The sequence below is a fragment of the Thrips palmi genome, unplaced genomic scaffold (genome assembly GCF_012932325.1).
Source record: "Thrips palmi isolate BJ-2018 unplaced genomic scaffold, TpBJ-2018v1 HiC_scaffold_19, whole genome shotgun sequence".
Classification (NCBI taxonomy): Eukaryota; Metazoa; Arthropoda; class Insecta; order Thysanoptera; family Thripidae; genus Thrips; species Thrips palmi.
Genome location: NW_023144628.1, coordinates 350,516 through 366,321, shown reverse-complemented (window position 1 = coordinate 366,321; position 15,806 = coordinate 350,516). Strand labels below are relative to the sequence as shown.

Genomic DNA, 15,806 nt, shown 5'->3' with positions numbered 1-15,806 from the left:
TTTCTTGATAATTAAAATCACATAAAAATCACACTCAGTCATCCTTTTTACTGCTCCCTTCAAGGGAACTTGATTCAGTAGCCTCAGTTCCACTAACAGGGCATTTAGAATCTTCACTAGCATTCAAATTCTTCTTTTTCTGGGGCATGGGGCAAGAGAGTGCAGGCTCTTGCATACGATGTCCCCAAATTCGGTACACCAAAGGTTGGATTACCATTCGGAAAATAAAAATGAGAGCTGGAATGACAAAGCAGGGTACGCACACCATTTTTTCCTGAAACAAAACAAAAAACATATTGATAGAATACCATTGCGAAAAATTATATATTGGTCACTAAGTCTGATGAGACACACAGGGTAACACAGGGGTGAGGAAAGCCTAACCTCAAATTGAATACAAATATCGACTCTTTGATATGTGAACAGAATAGATGTCATAAGGACATGAAAGTGGGCATTCTGAACAGACAATGGCATTCAGTTTAGGGCACGACTCTTAACAGACAAGGGGAAAATGAGTGGGATTGATACATTTTGCTGTAAGGTCTCTAAGATACAACAAAAGAGGAATAAACTTACGACTAAAACGACGAAAGACTGAAACTGTTATCTTCTTGAAACCACAGATTTCCGAAAGACGATGAGATTGAGCTCAGTCACTGAAATTTCACCACTTCCTGCTTAAAAATAGCACAAAAAAGTAAAATATTGACAACTGACAAAGCTATTTTGCAGCCGACGCGCTGTACACATGACCAACCCAACAAAATCAGTTTTTGTGGCACGAAAATAGGACCTTGAATTGGATTTAATGAATGAATATCCTAAACAGAATAAGAAAAACACACCAGAGCAAGTCGAAAAACATCCAGGAGTAAAAAGACGAACATCAGTGGTAGGAAACAAATCTCCTTTGAGTTTGACCAACCTTAGTTGGTCACTTGGAAGCAGAAAACAATGCAACAACAACAACACAAAAAAGACATCAACAACAAATACACACGTAAACAACTTGTAACTTGCAGGTTACATGTCAGACATAAAACACTGAAATATTTCACTTCTTTAGGGAAACTAAAAACAAGGAATTTTGCTATCATTACAGTGATTTATCATGGGACCCTCCAGGCTGGAGGTTAATCTGAAAGGGCTTTTGGTTCAGTGCGAACTAAGAGCGAAAGAGAATTTCCAAACCGATTGGAGACTTGACAAGGTAAGTAGTTTCTATTCATGAAAATAAATTATGCCACTTCCAATGGCATGTGAAAATGATGTTTAGATTGATTAGCTTTTGTAACTGGCATTATCGGGAAGCATCTGTTTTCTTATGCCATTTGGAACTATGATTGCAGTACATTGGAGCATTAGATGAAATGCTACGAAATCTCCAGCGCATGCCCAAGTAAGATGATTTTATGTTTACTCAATAATGATTCCTTTAAATAAGGTTTGATATATAATGGGAGTAATCTTACTAATCTAGTTTGTTCTTCCCCTCTGTATCTCAGCAAACCTGCCAAGGATACATTAGGTGAATATGCACGCAGGGTTGATTTTTTAAAAGGACTGATCCACACTCAAAACTTGGTGAGAGTAGTTCCGTGTGTTCTTAGGTGTCTTTCTATTGATCATATGTAGTTATTTTATACTTTTTTTTTTAGCCGACTCCAGAAGAAAAGGTGGTGGCAGCCCAACTCCTTCAGCCAGGCCCATCATCATCACAAGTAATAACGAAGGAGATTCATCAAAAGACAACATCAAAATATGCAGAGGAGCTCCGTGATGAATTATTTTCCTCTGAGTCTTGTATGACATTTTAAATTTTGTTTTAACTTATGATATACTGTTTATATCATTGTTTCAATCATGAACTTTTTCTCTGCAGCTGATGGACCCAAAACACTACGACAGCGTAAGGTCAGCAAGGTCTCTTCTGGTGAAGATCTTGACGCCCTCTTACGCCACCATCATGCTATGCAAGAGAAGATTGCAGAAGACATGTTATCACTAGCACGAAACCTTAAAGAACAGTCTCATCTAGCCAGCACTATTATTAAGAAAGACACAGAAGTAAGAAGGCTTTTCAACCTCCTTCCTCAGCAGATTATAAATGGCTTGAACTAAGTGATTTGCATCTCCTTACAGGTAGCCGAAAAATCAGGATCACTTACAGACGAAAATTTTGAACGTTTGAAATTAGAATCTGCCCGTTTAGAAGAACACACGAGACGAGCATGGAGGTGTTGGATGTGGGTTATGATTGCTGTGGTTGTTATCATTTTTGTCAGTAAGTATTTCCTCAACTATATCGTCCTCTTTTTAAATAAGATGCATTTACTAACTGTCTTGTTTGCAGATATGGTAGTATTCATGAAAGTAATGAAAAAGAAGAAATGAGCTTTGTTGTGAAAGCACTTGAATACATTCCTATATGAGGGCAGTAGGATTTCAATAAATTGCCAGACAATTTGGCGTTTATACTTTTATTAGCTTTATAGTAGTATAACCCCTTTAATCGTACATAATACTGACACCACTCTAGCTAGTGTGATACTGAATATGGACAGAGTCACTAAGAAGGGCCATCACCAAGAGATTTAGGGGGGGAACTCATCATAGGAGGAATAAAAAAGAACATTTGGAATAAGGTAACCTAAGTTTAATTAAATAAAAAGTGTTACAATAGTGCAACACGTGTAATGCACCACTAACATTTCTGTACAAAATGTTTGACAGAACTTAAAACAATAAAAGGATACAATTAGAACGACCAAATATTTCTATCAGCTAATAATGCAAATCATAGAGGCCCTTTGCCCAAATAGGTAAATGGGTGCAAAGACTACAGCAAATAAGTTTTACATGTGCACACTAGCCCACAAGTTATATTGCTTATAAGTCTCATTGCCAGTCATGGACTTCAGATCAGAATTAATTACCAGGATTTGATTGGTTCAACATGTCAAAAATGAAAACAATGTTATTGGGCAAAGCACAATACATGTATTGGCCTCAGTTTAAAGGTGACACAGAAGCACTTATAACTGAACACACACTACATTACACACTGAAAGGTAAGAATTGAATCCAGTCTTAAAAACCAAACATCATAAATCCTCGACATTCTCTATCTCAACTCCCTGGCAGTGAAAGTAGATGTCTGATTTAGCTAAGAAGACAGAGTCCTCGGGAGTTGTCATTCACTGTCGACAATAATCATCCCAAAAGGTGATATAAAAACAAATAAAAAAACAGCTGCCAGTGACTTAAGCACGTTCACCACGAATTCGCCGCGCCAGCTGAATATCTTTCGGCATGATGGTCACACGCTTGGCGTGAATGGCGCACAAGTTAGTATCTTCAAACAAGCCGACCAAGTAGGCCTCACTGGCTTCCTGGGATGGGAACAGGAACCAAAGGTTAGGGCACCAGAACACAACCACAAAATGGATACGTCACAAGAGACATCTGAACAAACCTGGAGGGCACCAATGGCAGCACTCTGGAAACGGAGATCAGTTTTGAAGTCCTGCGCAATTTCACGAACAAGTCGCTGGAAAGGCAACTTGCGGATCAGCAACTCAGTTGACTTCTGGTAACGCCTGATTTCTCGGAGGGCAACAGTACCGGGCCTAAAATACAGAAATAACGGTTAGTCTTCGAGCAAAGCCCCAAAAACTTCAAACACACATTGGGGCAACTCAGTTTACCTGTAACGGTGAGGCTTCTTCACTCCTCCGGTGGATGGGGCGCTCTTACGAGCAGCCTTGGTAGCCAGCTGCTTACGAGGAGCCTTTCCTCCGGTGGATTTACGGGCGGTCTGCTTAGTACGTGCCATTGCGACTCAGATCTGTTAACAAAGAGGTAAATCATAGGCTTAGAAAATTAACAACGTAAACAACACCATTTACAATGAAGCTCGTGACAGAAACCCCCACAAAACCTAAAGGAAAAAGTTGACCAGTGAGTAGATAATCAGCGGTGACTTCTTGACTTCCGAACAGAATGAAACGAGAACTCGCTAAAATGAACTGCACTACGACAATGCACTTCTAAATCAAGATGGCGGAATGCTGACAGAAGGGCAGACCGATCCTTTTGGCGGGAGCAAAGTAACCGGCAGCAATTTTAGCAAAATGGGCACAAGCAGTATCTCTAGAAAGATTCAGACAAATGGCGCAGGAACATATTGCGCCATAATACGAAAACTGGAACTACAGCTACTGTTGTGACACCCCCGCGCCCCGCGCCCCTCACCTGCAGAACAACAACAGTCCTACGGCGAGATGTCAAACAGATCTTACGGTCAAAAGATGAGTATTCCAGGGACGGGGGTTTAAATGGGAATTAAGCGGTAGTCACGAAGTAGCGAAATAAGTTATGAAATGACCCAGTTGCACCTGAACCGGCAAAAATAACAACCCGAACCAAGTCAATGGACTACACACGGGAGTACGGGCTACACCATGGGGCAGCCTAGGAAAAACACGAGATAGTACCGAAAATTTGAAATGGACAAGGAAACTAATTAGTCACGATTGAGAACGGGGGCCAAATACACCTCTGATGCATCAATTCAACTCACCGGCAAGGAACAAACTGCGAAAAGGAATAGAAAACAGCGACACAACGAATGCTTGATTCTCCAAGATCCAAGCAGCACGGCGTCACTTCCAGGCTGCTCTGCTCTGATTGGTCAAAATAAGCTCGTCTCCCATTGGTCGCCGCACGCCGGAGCCGTGTCGTCATTGGTCGAAATAAGACGCTCTCTCATTGGCCGGTCGGCGCATTTCTAGTCTCTCCTTCCTAAATGCATCAGCTGGTTGAACGTTGTCCATGGTTTTTCAGCTTTTAACAGGGGATTTAGCGCGATTTGGCTGGGCCTCTGATACCACCGCCCTCAACTGACAGGTTATGGCGCGTTCAAGACCATCGCGTACGGTCGACCTTGGCAGCTTTTGCGGACATGCCGTGAAAAGGGCTCGTCTTTAGCGCAGACAGCTATGCTCGATCTGCATTAAAATGCTGTAATTGCATTAGATTCTGTAAAAATATTTGTGAACCACTTTTTCGAGGTCCTTTTTACAACCAACATGAAGAGCGAAGATGGTGCAGAGTCTTCGTCAGTCTGACCCAGCTTGAATCCGATCGAGTAGATTTGGAGACAGCACGTCTTCCCTCTCTAAGAATGGCCCTTCCCTCCCCCTTCCTTCCTGGTTCCGTTGCCTGGATCCATCCTGTGCCACCCGCGACTCCCTCCCCCCTTCCCCCAACACATCCCGCCGTGGATGTCGACTGTATTCTGCAAAGTAGAGACTCTTGTTTTTTCATTCACTGCCTTCACCGGTCAAAATGCAACCTGTTGTAAAATGGCCTTGCCTTCAAACATATCGAAATGCGTACGAAAGTCGAATTTCGAAGTGTAGAGGATGGACCCGGCCCCACCAGGCCCCACGTAGTAGTGTAGTGCGGGCAGTGCTGGGCGGCTGCCGAGTCAGAAAAGTCGTCTCGTCACTCTGTCTCTGTCGCACTCACGGCGCTCTCCACGACAGTGCGAGGGAGACAGAGCGACTCGCTCGGCGTGATGGTCGCGGCCAGTCGCGGCTTGCGGCCGGCGAGGGGGTGGCTTTGATTCGCGAGGCTCGCGCAGGCTCCTTCCCCACACAGCGATTGCGATCGATACGAGCTCACTCTCATCGGCCGTTGCCCCTTGCTCCGCATGCTCACGCATGCCATCACCGGCAACCGGGAGAGGGCCGGGAAAGGGTCTCTTAAGCATAGGTGAATGAGCCTCAACTCAACATTCCCCCAAACTGAAGAACACTCTTTGCTCAGAAATTTAAAATGACCTGCAAGAGGGAAAAAAAGAGAGGATGGAGGGATAACACAGAATAAAAACAACAAATTTCTGCTGTCAAGTCTGTTCGGGTTTAATCCAAACAAAGGTACAACTAAATTAAAAATATATAATTATACATTTAATGTTAAAGATATTCTCTTCATTCCTGCTTGTGCAAAGCAAAGAAAAACACAGAAAATTTTCAAAGCAATAATTATAAATTATGGAATTTGTTCCTAATAACAAGGCTTTGTCGCGTTTTATTACATTTGAAAATGTCACACATATGGAAAAATAGATTACATCAACCTACTGCCTTACCAAAGACAAATCATGGAACTCTCAAATAGTAAGAGGCTGTAAATAATATAGAAAATCACAAGCAATATCATTTTCTGTTCCCCTTGCAGCAAAGTCATGTTACCTGCAAGTCTATGCATTTATGCCAAAGCTTTGCTACTGGAAATATATGTGACTGCTTTAAATGTGCCACTACTACAAATGAATTGAAATATATCAAATTTCATTGATAAATGCACACACACACAAAAAAGATAAATTCTGAAAACCACATGGCACCATGTTCCTGCTCTGCTTTTAGATATTTCATGTTAATCCGTTTTTACAATAATAAGTTTTCATCTCAGGAATGTACTATAAAGTAGCAGGACCACAGCCACCAAATTTCAAGTGAGACTTTCTCTCTAAGAAATAAATAAGGTCGCAATAATGCACAATAAAAGAGGATTGATTAAAATGCAATATACATTTGCAGTACAGAAATTTAAGAGCATTGGTCAAATTCATTATTACAAGAACCAATGCTTCAATACAAATTGATCAAAGTAGCAGTCTTGGCGTTTCAAAAAATTCAACCAAGGAAAACATATGCAAAAGCAGCCACTGATTAACTGCCTAGAACCTGTGTCATTACATTAGGACAAAGACACACTCAATGCTAAAAGTATGTAGGCCTATTATCTTAGCACAATTTATATAAAGGTCAAAGTAAAGGTATTTGAGTACTTTCATTCAAACATTATAAGCTAATATGCTCGTTCTTAAAATCACATGAAAATGAAACAATGACTCACTAATTTTACCGGAATTTAAGAGAAGTGTGCAGAATTTGAAGCAAGGAGCCAGGAAGAAATGAATGAAGAATATACCACCCTTAATTCATTCCTTGGGAATATAGTGTTACTTAATGAAGTTTACTGGACCTTAGTTGTTCTAGTTGAAAGCATACCCTTTAAATAAGAAAATTACTTTGTGAACAACAGGATGAAAACAAAAATTATCAGACCTTCCAAACCCCTTATTTCACAAAAAGAAATTGACTGGAGGAAGAAACTCGCAAATCACAGGCAACATCTTGCTAAGGAAAACCAAGGAAAATTAGAAGTTGAACTACCATGCACAGTTGAATTAAGAACAAATTCTGAACACCTCTCTTAGTAGGTACAAACAAACAAACAAATAAATAATTCAGTTTTCAATTTAAATAATAAAAGAAATAAGAAAAAAACAGAGCAAGACAGGATCCAACCAAAAAAGCTAGCTTCAGTTTTAAATCAAGCTTCATCAGGTGTGTCAACACATTTTGATATGTTCTCCATAATCCAGATTTTGTGTGAGGCATTTGTAATGGCTTGTTGCATTTCTCACCAGCAAAATATTGAGAAGAATGGCAAAGCTGCAGAGAGCTATGAAGCTATGAGAGTTCTCAAACATGAAGAAAGAAAAAACTCCACAGAACAGACAGATAAAATTATGATTGATTAACACCATGAAAGATACCATCAGATGACTTGAATGAAATGCTAAGGCCACAACAAGCTTACAGTAGCATGTAGTAATGAAGTATTGAGAGCCCCATGTTGTACAAACGTTGGGAAACCGAACATAAAGGTACAGATAAGTGGCAGTGAGAACAACGGCACAGATTGTTGCATGATAAATCCCATTTATCACATTAGATTCTAAAAAGAAGGCCGCGTCAGTTATTAACAGGTAATACATGGGGCAGAAGAGGTAAATACAGATTTATACTGAAGGGGGAGAGCGGAGGAGGGAACAGACGCACAAATCAACGTTAACATGGCAAGTTCATAATGTGCATACGTATAACAAGGAAATGGGATTCCTTTAAACTAGCAACAGATAAATTAAAATAGGCACCTAGCATGTTATGCAGCAACAAACAGCAGTGTAAAGCACAGCAATCAAGCTTGATGAAGATTGACAAAATAACGAAAACACTGATGTGCTCTGAATATTAGACAATTCGGGTACATTCAATGCAGAATCATGGTTGACAAAACATTCTTTCTCACAAAAACACTTGGATGAAGTAAATACAGAACATTATTATCAAAGCTATCTAAAGACTAATAATTTTCGAACATAGCAAATGTGTCATATTGGCATTTGAGTCTTACAAGGTCAAGAAATTCATTGATAGTATAAAAAGGTCCTAAGCTTTTGGATCAGAGGAAGGCCTTGCTCTTCAATAAATTAGTTAAGCAATAACGTCAACGTCATGGCTCACCTCAAGGCAGTTACCAAAAAAAGGGAGTAACTGCAAGGATGTGAGCCATCTCTACAAAGCAGCATGAGGAAAAATTTGGTGTCAGTAAATTTTAGGATTCAATCAGTACAATTATGTCCATGTTTCAGAGAATATGAAAGTGACAATAACAAACAATCACAATAAAATTATTGCCAGCTAAGTCAAATCAAGAGCTCCTGAAACTTACGTCATAAACAGTCTTTCTGATCCATTGCCATCAATGAATACAATATTTGTATTACAGTATTTTGCTCAGGAAGTTACAGCCACTCATGAATAGCATGAACAGTTCAAGATACAAAAAGCTTCTTGTCTTAAAACATGGCAACAGTATCATAACAGTATCATATAGGGTATTTTTTTATCATTTTGGGTGAGAATAGTTACAGTAAGAAACGAGCTTCAGTTCCCCTTTTCAGTGGTTGCATACAGATTAAAAAGCATACAATTTGCACACAATGTAAACTTTTCCACACTGTTATATTTTCATAACATATCAACACTGACCACATATAAATATTAAACCTATGATATTGCTTGAGAAAGTAAGACTCATCTGTAGCCATACATTAATAAATACATGTCTAAAACAATGATTTTCACTCAGCAAATGTTCCTCTTTAATAATACTTTGATCTATGCTGTAATCAGATTCAATAAAAAATAAACATCTGCACTACCAGATCAATTAACACTAGTGTGGTGTTTGCTATAGATTTTTTTTGCTGTTATGAAAGTAAATTAAGATAAACTACCCTAAAGGTCAAAATAGCTAAAATGCTATTGACTGAGAAACGTGTTAAGAAATACAATTGAAAGAGCATAATGTGAACAAAGGAGCAATAATGGTAAAAAAAAAAACAAGAAAAGAAATTGAACAGAAACTAAATAACAATATGCCTCTTTGGGATACAAGTGTGAGCAACACTCATATAAACTCAGTTAATCAAATGAAGCCCAGTGCTTTGCCAGAAGCTGCTTTGAAGCTTTAAGCTTGTCCATGTACTGTGGACAAACAATCAATCCTCTGAGGCAGTGCCGCCTCACAGAAAATTAAGAGAATGAGATACCTAAGACAAAAACCAAGCTTACAAAAAAAGAAAACCACAAAAGGGAATTTTAATGTTCCCTTCATCAACAAACAGAATTTTTTTGAACCTACACCTGAGAAAAATTGATTGAAATTAAGCGGTTTCACTGTGCTCTGAAAGAAAATCCCAATTTAATACAAACATACAAATTCATTAAACTTGGGGCAAAGAGCATGAAATATAATCTGAAGTAGAAATTCAACCAATACTTAAGACACAGAAAAAAAAAGCTGTCCACAATGAGGTCTCTAGCAACGTGTCTCACCAAGTTTCCTTCTGCAACCAGACTAGTTTTACTGATAAGGTTTGCAACATGAATTCGTTTCTAAAATATAAAGACATATTCCACAAATTGAAAAGTAACAATTGATTGGCCCACCTTGTAATTACACAAATTCTAAAAAAAGGGAGTTAAAATTATAACAATCTGTAAATCTGGAGTGTAAGAATATATCATACAATTCTACAAGAAATGTTTTTCCTAGAGTAAATAACAATGTTTCCTCGTGTGCATGAGAACAAAGGTAGTGACTTTCAAAATCCATCATATTTAAAGCTGAGAGCTTCTAGAGTTATTAAAATTAATTATGCAGATTATAAATGAAGAAGAACATCCTTACGGAACTGCGCAAGGTGAAAGCAGCTACAAGCTTCAAACTTGTCTGGGGAGAATTCGCTTTTGGCAGACTAATCTTCACAAGACTATGGACTCACCTTGCGAAATTCTTGGCAAGAATGTGCTACAGGCCTTGACATGAAACAGACTGCTTACCCTCTGTACATGAGCACATCCTCTAAACAGAAATAAATTCAAAGTTGCAAGACTCCAGATCACATTCAGCGCATTGAGGACTGTTGCTAAATTAAATGCATTTTCTAGAGAATGAAGTTCAAGCACATTGGGTATCGCACAACAACAAGGAAACTGATAATTGGTCTTTTTATCTTCCAATGTTAACAAGCTTGCACAGATAGAGCCGTAGACATTCTTGGTCAGGATGGCTAATGCTGGTCTTTACAATTGTTGTTTTAAAGCTTGAAACACACTATCCCATAACTTCTATTTCTCAGGCAAAACAATAAGGGGGGAAAAAATGAAATAGCTAAAAGGGCTGTAAAAATCTTCCATTAAGATATAAAACTGTTAAAATCATAGTCTGCTAAGCCAATCACCTCAGAGAAATATATTGCCATACTTACGAGCTTCATACAAAACTTAGCCCTAAGACAATCAAACCCATTCCCAAATGTGTCCAACGAATAAAGTGTTTGTTTATAAAGAAACAGCTACCAAAGAGAGAGATATATAATAGCTAGATCTGATGATGGGGCTTATGATTTAAAGTCTTGTGATGGCGTTACCTATGTCTACATAGCTACAGTAGTAGTGGGCGTAGAATGAGTAGTATGTGCTATTGGTATCTGGCAATAAGGACACTCTTTTTGCTTAGGAGCACACATAGCACATAATGCAAGATGATTACATGGGCTCAAAGTTACACTACGCTCCTGCTCTTCACACACCATACACTTAGATGCGGTTTGTTGATATAGAACCTGAAATGAAATACAATGGAATGACTCAATGGCCTGATTTATGGAATAGGGCAAATAAAAGTATCAAACCAAAAATACCTTTTCAATTTCTTCCAAATCAGATTTTAACTGCGCTTGTAGATTTTTTAAAGATGGCAATGATAGAGTGCGTAATTCTGAGACTCTATGCAAAGCATGAATAAAAGGCCCACCCTGGCGCATTTCTAATTCTCCTTGCAAAAGCTTGACTTGTGTCATTGCCTTCAGACGCAAACAAACAAGTAGACCAGCAGGTTAGACAAATAATACTATGACCTGTTTATATTCATTCTTATTAAAAATTGTGGTGGACTCTTACCTCATCTCTTTGTCTTTCTGCTATATTGGCTTTTGTATTGGCATCTTCAGCTTCTCTTTGCCACGCTTCACAAGCTTTTCTGGCTTGGGCTATTCCTTCATCCCAAGAGGCCATTTTAGATCTACTAGTGGTCAGTTCTTCTCTTAATTTGTTATACTGAAGGGAAGAGCAAGAAATTATAACATTGTTTCAAGACGTAAAAAATCAGCTATAGCTAACCATGTGATTAAGGTAACCTTTACTTACTGAGTTGTTAGCTAAGGATGGGCTGATAGGAAAGTTGTTCATAATATGATTGGCATGTGTCCTTCCACCAGGAGAAAGATTGTTGAATTCAAAGCCTAAACCTCCCATATTACTACCACTTCCCCCACCAATTGGAAAGTGATTACTCCCCATTTTTGAACCACTGCTGCTCAGCTGTAGAGGATGAGTTTGATGGTGATTCAAAAATGCTGGGTTCTGGAATGATAGACAGAAGATAGTGATTTCCTCAAAAGGCTTGGGTCTTGATAACAAAAAAGTGCTCTAGAGAGAAAGTATACATACGGAATCTAAGGAATCCTGATGAGAATACCGCGATGCTGACAAAAATCCAGACCCAAGATGATGCAGAGGAGATGAAGTGGATGGAGAGAAGTTTCCCAAACAATTGGCACGATCATTCAATGTGCTACCTGGAATGTTCACGGGTGCAGAGCCACTCAATATTCCTGCAAAATTTGTATAGTACAACCGCTCTTAATACAAGGTGAAAGAGTTCTCAAATAGAATATCCACTCCATATGCTAAAAGCGCTTAATGGCAGCTCCTTATTCTGTCAAATCTTGCCAGTTTGATTTTTGAAATTAACAGAAAGCAGTCCCTGGCAGTTTCAGCGGGCCAGTTAATTCATGCTAGGAAGTTCAGCAAAAGCTTTTTTCTATTACTCGAATTATAAAATGGAAAGTGAACATTCATTACACTCCACAATGGTAGAGAGGAAATCAACATCAATGCATACAATAGCGTTTACGTGTGGCAAAGATACCATGTTGTCAGCCATTTAAGCAGAGGAGGGAGAAGCTCAAACTGTTTCACCTTCCATTAAAATTTCAGCTCGTTGAATTGCTCACACAACTGGTTTCTAAACTTTGAAAAAATTGAGAAATTTTTGTGTGTTGTGGACAATCTAGGCAAATCTCTGCCAAGTAACAGATATTCACATATACTGTGTTTCAACCTTATCAAACCCTTCATGATAAATCCATTATGTGAGCTAGGAGCTTCTTTTAAAAACAATAATTTCTACTCACCAGAGCTTGCTAGACCAGCTGAGATTGAATTGCTAATGGTTGGTGATTCAGTCTCAAAGTCACGATCCATAGAGGCAGCTAGATTGAGAGCATCATCTAAATTCAAATCATCTAGGGCATTCCCTGAAATGAAATGAAGAATAGACAGGTTTCTTTTGTGTCAGAATAAAAGATAAGCAAGTAAAGAACAACAACACATAAACGCATAACCTTTCATACAGTACGAGTCAAGGTTAGAAAGACACTCACCCACAACACTCTCTATGGTATCATTGGCAGAATAAAAAGAATTTGTCATTGGAGACATAGCCAGGCCTAGTGAGTTAACTAGGGAGTTAGAGTTTTGATTAAAGTTCATGTAAAGATTTTGTTTGCGCTGGTTCTTTTCAGATTCCATTACTCCATCATTATCCAGAGACATCAAGGGATTGCGCCCCAAACCCTAGAAAATACACATAAAACAATCAAATAAAATTTGTAAGCAAAGAACAATGTAAACATCAGAATGTGAGACAATTACCCCATTTAAGATGTCAGGCCCATTGCTCTGAGTGTAAAGGTGGTTATTTTCAATGCGATTGTGTGCAAGTTGAGCACCAGGGGCTTTGCTGTGAGAACTGTTGGAGCATAGACTGCTTGTAGAAGCAGATTCAGACACTTCACCACTACCAGCAGACGAGTCACTTCCTTTCTCCTGCTTATTATTATTTTGTTTGTTGTTCTCTACAGCAGGCAACGCTGATGATAATATTTCAGCCAAATTAGTTCCTGAATCATGTGGGGCGACAATATCGCGAGCAATGCTCATTTCTTCTGCAAGAAATAACCCAGTTAAGGACCTATAGATAGCAGTTGCAATTGACGGCAAGAAATCTTTTTCAAGTTCCAGCTCCCATTAACAGTTATATACAATGTGGGTGAAAAAAAAAAACTAAAATTTGTTAAGGGTAGAAAAAAAGAAGACACAAAACTAATATTTTTTACAAACAGAAATGAACCTTCTATGTGCAATGTAATATAGGCTTCATTCCTATTTTGATATGTTAATTTCTAATTAAAAGAGACTTTTATTGACATGAGGTCAAGGCAGAGGCCACCATACATAACTCTATTGGTGGGAGCTAGAAAAAATGGCTAGATTGCTCAGAAGCAAACGATACATACGATCGACATGTGCAAAGGCGCAGAACACCCCACGAGGGCAGTAGCCAGCTTGTTGCACATCATTGCACTTAGTTGACTTGTAAATCTCTGGATGAAACTGCTGCTCTGTTCTAGTGTGGCAGTACTGGCAAGCATCGCCGCTTTCACAATTTGAAGGTTCACCCCATTCATCACCATGTTTTACACTAGGGCAAGGTGTTGACCTTAAGGGAGGAAAAAAAGAAAGATTGAAATCGTCCTCAATAAAAACACATGTTAATATTAAGCTAGAACAATACAAACAGAATGTTACCTGTATTTAAATTTTCTTGGGCTCCTCCTTTTATCTCGAGAATTATGATATTGGGGACATGCATAACCTTGACGACATAAACGCGGTGGGCGCTTGCATTGCTCTGTCTTATAATTAGCAAGCACATAATTTGTATCTGAAAACATAAGGCATGGGTTTATGAGTCACACAAAAAATAAGACACCATAGATTTGTTTACAACTTTATCCAGTGTGAGAGTTCTAAAGCAAGACAAATTACAAAAGCTTACCTTGCCATTTAGGATCTTCATTCATTAGATTTCTTTCCTTATCCAGGGCATTGGGACCATTTGATGTCGAATTTGGGTCTCCATCAGGGTTCTCTGCCGCCTGAGAAAGAAACAATAATTAACGAAAACATTGAGGACACAACTAAACTTACTACTATCAATGAAAAATGTTAAAAAACCAACGATTATTAATCAATGATAGTTAAAAAACAACAGTATTCTCCATTCAACGTTAAAAAAACATGACCAATTAGAGCGAATAAAGCTAACAAGTTTAATTATTGCTACGATCCCAAATCTGAAATTTACTCTCACCTGAATTTCTTTGATATCATAGACAGGAGGTCTAATGTCATGCGTTCCATGAGCAAAGGCACAATGAGGGCCATTTTTCACACAAAATCCGCGTGAATCAGTATCATGCACACACATACAGGTTTTGTAATATCTCAAGTGATATCTTCGTTCAGTGTCACCAGCAGTTCGGTGCAGATAAGGGCAGCTGAAAATTAAAAGAACAGTCAAACAAATATTAATTTAAAACAAACGCACAGAGTTTGGAGGATAAAAATTAGCACAATAATAATTACACCAGGACTGAAAGGAGCAAAAAGTGACAAGATGAGGTTAGGTTCTAGGCTATCATTCAAGCGATGCTTCAAAGAATCAAAGCAATTATTTCCTTCTCCTCGACTTAAGAATGGTTTGGCGGCGAAATTAAGGATTACATCTAATTTTTTAAAGTACGAAGAAGCCTGATAGATAATGTAGGTTGATTCAAAGATGAACAAAAACAAAAGTTCTACTTACTCGTCCCCTTCTGGACACAATCCTGTTGTTTCATCAAACTTGGTACAATAATTATCTGCACTGTAATTAAAGGCACCATCTCTCTTCCTAACCGGGCGGCGACGCCTCTGGTTCATGAAATGCCAGTGAAAACATGTATACGGTCTATGTTGTGTACATTTATGCTGCAGAAAGAGGGGGCATTGCTCGACGCGAAATTCCTTCAAATACCTGAAAAGTGGACCGTTTTCATTACTCCGAGCACTTAAAAAAGAACGCAAACACTAACCACACACTCCGCGATATCAAAATAAGCATTTCGAAGCACTTACGAGTAGTGGTTCGGCTTTTCTGTCTGAGCTGTCAACAAAGGTTTCGCCTCCGACGGCATTTTGTAAAGTTACTGAACATTTGCGCATTTCTTCCGCGCAGGGTACGCTGTAGAACGCCTGCGCTGCGATTGGCTGCAACAGTCACGTGACTGCGAAAGTGGCGAAGCCTGCCAAGGTCATTAGTGTTTTGGTTTCTTTGGGTAAAAGAGCTTGTTAAATTACGAAAGGAGTTAAGTTGAAAGTAAATGTCAATTAAAGGTCAGTTTTCTTGGAATTATTTCCCCTCTC

General features: G+C 38.9%; 3 protein-coding genes across 7 annotated transcripts; 1 reads left to right on the top strand and 2 right to left on the bottom strand.

The window, feature by feature from the left end:
• The first annotated feature begins 928 nt into the window (after positions 1 to 928).
• LOC117645723 (vesicle transport protein USE1) lies at positions 929 to 2,486 on the top strand. 3 transcript variants are annotated; one of them, XM_034386073.1, is made up of 8 exons: positions 929 to 1,025; positions 1,106 to 1,213; positions 1,353 to 1,402; positions 1,509 to 1,587; positions 1,662 to 1,806; positions 1,886 to 2,070; positions 2,146 to 2,287; positions 2,357 to 2,486. In XM_034386073.1, the coding sequence occupies exons 2-8, from the start codon at positions 1,115 to 1,117 to the stop codon at positions 2,395 to 2,397; spliced, it is 741 nt and encodes a 246-aa protein (XP_034241964.1). In that variant the 5' UTR covers positions 929 to 1,025; positions 1,106 to 1,114; the 3' UTR covers positions 2,398 to 2,486. The 3 variants fall into 3 exon arrangements, with proteins under 3 accessions (XP_034241964.1, XP_034241965.1, XP_034241966.1); XM_034386074.1 differs by having other exon boundaries at positions 985 to 1,003; XM_034386075.1 differs by having other exon boundaries at positions 1,002 to 1,213; positions 1,315 to 1,402.
• Positions 2,487 to 2,637: 151 nt separating this feature from the next.
• Positions 2,638 to 4,733, bottom strand: LOC117645724 (histone H3.3A). The gene is made up of 4 exons (XM_034386077.1): positions 4,586 to 4,733; positions 3,711 to 3,850; positions 3,479 to 3,632; positions 2,638 to 3,395 (listed from the first exon to the last, which is right to left on the bottom strand). Exons 2-4 carry the CDS (start codon positions 3,836 to 3,838, stop codon positions 3,267 to 3,269), a joined length of 411 nt encoding a protein of 136 aa, XP_034241968.1. The 5' UTR covers positions 3,839 to 3,850; positions 4,586 to 4,733; the 3' UTR covers positions 2,638 to 3,266.
• A 1,172-nt stretch (positions 4,734 to 5,905) lies between these two features.
• LOC117646420 (RING finger protein unkempt) lies at positions 5,906 to 15,676 on the bottom strand. Of its 3 annotated transcripts, none has more exons than XM_034387337.1 (14): positions 15,519 to 15,676; positions 15,208 to 15,417; positions 14,713 to 14,899; positions 14,398 to 14,497; positions 14,148 to 14,283; positions 13,856 to 14,058; positions 13,212 to 13,504; positions 12,941 to 13,133; positions 12,692 to 12,814; positions 11,946 to 12,109; positions 11,643 to 11,858; positions 11,397 to 11,552; positions 11,138 to 11,299; positions 5,906 to 11,059 (listed from the first exon to the last, which is right to left on the bottom strand). In XM_034387337.1, the coding sequence occupies exons 1-14, from the start codon at positions 15,575 to 15,577 to the stop codon at positions 10,871 to 10,873; spliced, it is 2,391 nt and encodes a 796-aa protein (XP_034243228.1). In that variant the 5' UTR covers positions 15,578 to 15,676; the 3' UTR covers positions 5,906 to 10,870. The 3 variants fall into 3 exon arrangements, with proteins under 3 accessions (XP_034243228.1, XP_034243230.1, XP_034243229.1); XM_034387339.1 differs by having other exon boundaries at positions 11,946 to 12,073; XM_034387338.1 differs by having other exon boundaries at positions 13,212 to 13,501.
• Between the last annotated feature and the right edge of the window lie 130 nt (positions 15,677 to 15,806).